General features: G+C 35.5%; 1 protein-coding gene across 1 annotated transcript in view; it reads right to left on the bottom strand.

Moving 5' to 3' along the window:
* MBIP (MAP3K12 binding inhibitory protein 1) overlaps window positions 1–3,133 on the bottom strand; it is a 25,661-nt gene extending 22,528 nt beyond the window's left edge. Inside the window, exons 1-2 of the mRNA XM_019644749.1 lie at window positions 3,118–3,133; window positions 2,728–2,880 (exon numbers count right to left, since the gene is read on the bottom strand). Of these exons, the coding sequence (XP_019500294.1) occupies window positions 2,728–2,803 (76 nt within the window). The 5' untranslated portion in view covers window positions 2,804–2,880; window positions 3,118–3,133. The remainder of the gene's footprint in view (window positions 1–2,727; window positions 2,881–3,117) is intronic.
* Between the last annotated feature and the right edge of the window lie 6 nt (window positions 3,134–3,139).

The raw sequence follows: 3,139 nt of genomic DNA, 5'->3' as shown, positions 1-3,139 counted from the left end.
TCATTCCCTAAAGGAACTTTAAAACAATCTTTTCACCTCTGGTAAACATTAGCCTTTTATGTTAACATTTATTTGATTTTTGTGTTACCAAAATGAAAACCATTTTGCAATAGTCTATTATTAAACAGGAAATTCTGCTGTCTTAGTTTCTAAACAAATCTGTATAAACTAAATTGTGTTCTTAATGTTATTTTTTTTTAAAAAAATGAAAGATCAGAGCAACTGTAAAAACTATTATTAAAATCCTATGAAAAGTAACTTCTTCTAGGTAGTTACCTTGATTACAATCAATAACATTGCAAAATTCCCTGACGTTGTTTTCATTGATTTCAGCTTGCTTTCTTTCAATAAATGCAGATATTCGTCTGTCAATCTATAAACAATAAGTATGCATGTTTAAACAATTCAAACATAATAGTTTAAAAATAGTAACCCCCCCTCCCCCCCCAAAAAAACCAAACTTACTTCTGCTTTTCCAGCCTTTATTTGAACTACTTCTGGATCAAAATGGATCTGGGTCTTTTTCACATCTCCTAAATCACAATCTTTGTGCTTTTCTTCCTCTTGTAGGTCTCCAATGGGAAATTTGGCATTTACTTCATTCTCGTTCCCTGCTTCTGTTTTTCCTAGCTCTTCAACAACAGCTGTATTCTCCTCTTTAATCAGAGGCTGAAGTTTTGCTAAAAAAGGCTGAGAAGAACACAATTCCATCTGCTGGGGTTCAAACTGATTAAAATTATACATTTAACATATTTATATAAATTTCTGCTAAGTAAATGCAATATTTACTATCAATTAGCTAAATACAAAAAGTTGGCATATCAGGATGCATAGATCTGACCACACGTGTTTGCTGTTCTCTGCTACTGTGACCATTATCTTTTGTTATAAATCTGTTTTAAAAAAAAAAAAAGCAAGAGAAAGAAAACCTGAGGAAATTTAAAATTTTCTTTGAGGGAATCATTCTGTCACTCATCTTTTATTTTGTGCCAAATCAAAGCCTTAGCCTCTGGCACCAATGCCACTTAATTAACATGTCATTCAAATGCCTCCTCAGAACACTAAGGCTTAGTATTTTTCCTCCTTAACATGAGAGCCAGTGCTCTCACTCAGCAAAGCCCTGCATTATCACTATATCACCGGAGAATCTCCACTTGAAACTGCAGTTGGCCAAAGTGAATGAGAGAGCATAGACATGAAATATATAGGTGTTATGCTGAGTGAACACTCAGGCTTTTCCTGACATGGCAGGATATCTTCTTGGGTTATGAAATCAAATTTTTAAAAAGAAAATGAGTTAGGGAAAAAAAAAACCTATCAAGATCCATAGCTGAAAAGAGATAGATGCCTATCACTATACTAGAGGAGAAAAAACCCTGTGGTATCATGTAAATTATATTACCCATTTCCCCATCATAATTAGGCCTCAATTGAGTTCTATAGCTCATTGCTTCTGCCCTTTAAAACTAGGGTTAACTATTACTTCTAACATGAAACAGAGTTAAAATTTCCCAAAGTCACTGAACAGAAGGCTTAAAAATTAATCAAAATTACTCCATTAATCAAAACACACCAACACTTGTCAATGTTTCAATTATTTTTTCATACCTACAATTTTGTTTCCATTGTTTGCTATACTAGACTTCTGAAAGCCTACATTTTAACAGCAGTAAATTGACCAATCCAAAAAATTCTTCCAGTTACTTTTTTGACACGTCATATTTTATATTTCGATTAGAGATAAACTGCAAACTTACATCAATTAGACATGTTCAATTGGAAACCAGCAAGGTCATACTGTTCAGTTACTGAACTAATATNGCAAACCATTGAATTTTTAGCTGGGGAGTAGTAGCAAGCTCAAATCTGAGCTTTAGAAACAGCAACTTGGCTGCAGGGTAGAGAATTCGTCTCAAGGAGGAAGTCCAGTGGCACAGTGACCAGTTAACATCCTTCTCTCAGTTAAGGTAGAGAAGACAGTGACTTCAACTAGAGTAGGAGCTGTGGAGGTAGACAGAAGTGGATAGATTTGAGTGATAGTTTGAAGACAGAATCAACAGGATCTGGTGACTAAATGGGGAAGGAGACTCAGGTTTTGCAGTGCCAGTTAAGATTTAGGTTTGATTTCTAGTTGTCACTTACTACCTTGGGCAGTTTCTTTATCTGACAATGATAACAGCACCAACACTTCACCAGGGCACTGCTAAATATAAAGGGAGATGACATATGCATAATACTTTCAGGGTGACTGACACTTAGTGTTATTCAATAAATGCTAGTTTCTCTTCCCCTATGCAGTTATTTATATATATGCTCATCCTCACCGAGGTCCTTGAGGACTATGATCACATTTATCAATACCTTGTACCTGACACCGTGGGTGACAGGAATGAGAAATGGTCATGGTGAAGTTATGAAACTGATGGCAGGAAAAAGACTATATTAGTTTTCGGCTCTAACTTAAATAAACTGAGAGAGTCAGGATCTATTCGGAGCCTGTTCCCATTCTACTAACCCTCTCAAATTGGTGAAAAGTGTAAGAGGAAGAAGAGCAGAAACACATGAACTGTAAATTCCTTGAGAGCAGGTACAAAAGTTTTTTCACTTTTGTACCAACCAGAACAATGTTTTGTACGAAAGGTGTTCAGTGAAAATTGGGTGATTATAAGGAACTGGGGTTTCTTTAACCACTTGCAAAGATACATTATGGGGCACTGCCCAGCTTACCTGTCTGCAGTCGCAAGTGAGCCTCAATATTTTGTAGTCGTTCTTCCACGGCCTGGTTACCACAATCTCGGAGCATGCTGTTCGCTTTATGACCTGACCCTTGAATTCCTTCAGGTCTAGTCTGTGGTCCATATGTATTCACAACTCTAGAAACTAAGTAAAGAAATTTCTGAGCCTCTTAAACTTACATTTCTAAAACCAGAAATTCTTTCTCCCTAATAGTACTTTATATATTTTTCATAAAGATCATCTCACCACAAACACAAGTATAAAGGCAAGATGTTGTGTTTTAAAATAAACAAAAATTTAGATAGGAAAGTGATTTCTATTCCATTTTGCTTATTATCTAGACTAAACTTCTGTCAGTGATGAAGATATTAGGATGCTTACCTTTTACGTGACTTTTAAATCC

This window comes from Hipposideros armiger, unplaced genomic scaffold (assembly GCF_001890085.2).
Source record: "Hipposideros armiger isolate ML-2016 unplaced genomic scaffold, ASM189008v1 scaffold_90, whole genome shotgun sequence".
In the NCBI taxonomy this organism is placed as follows: domain Eukaryota; kingdom Metazoa; phylum Chordata; class Mammalia; order Chiroptera; family Hipposideridae; genus Hipposideros; species Hipposideros armiger.
This window is presented reverse-complemented; position numbering and strand designations above follow the sequence as displayed.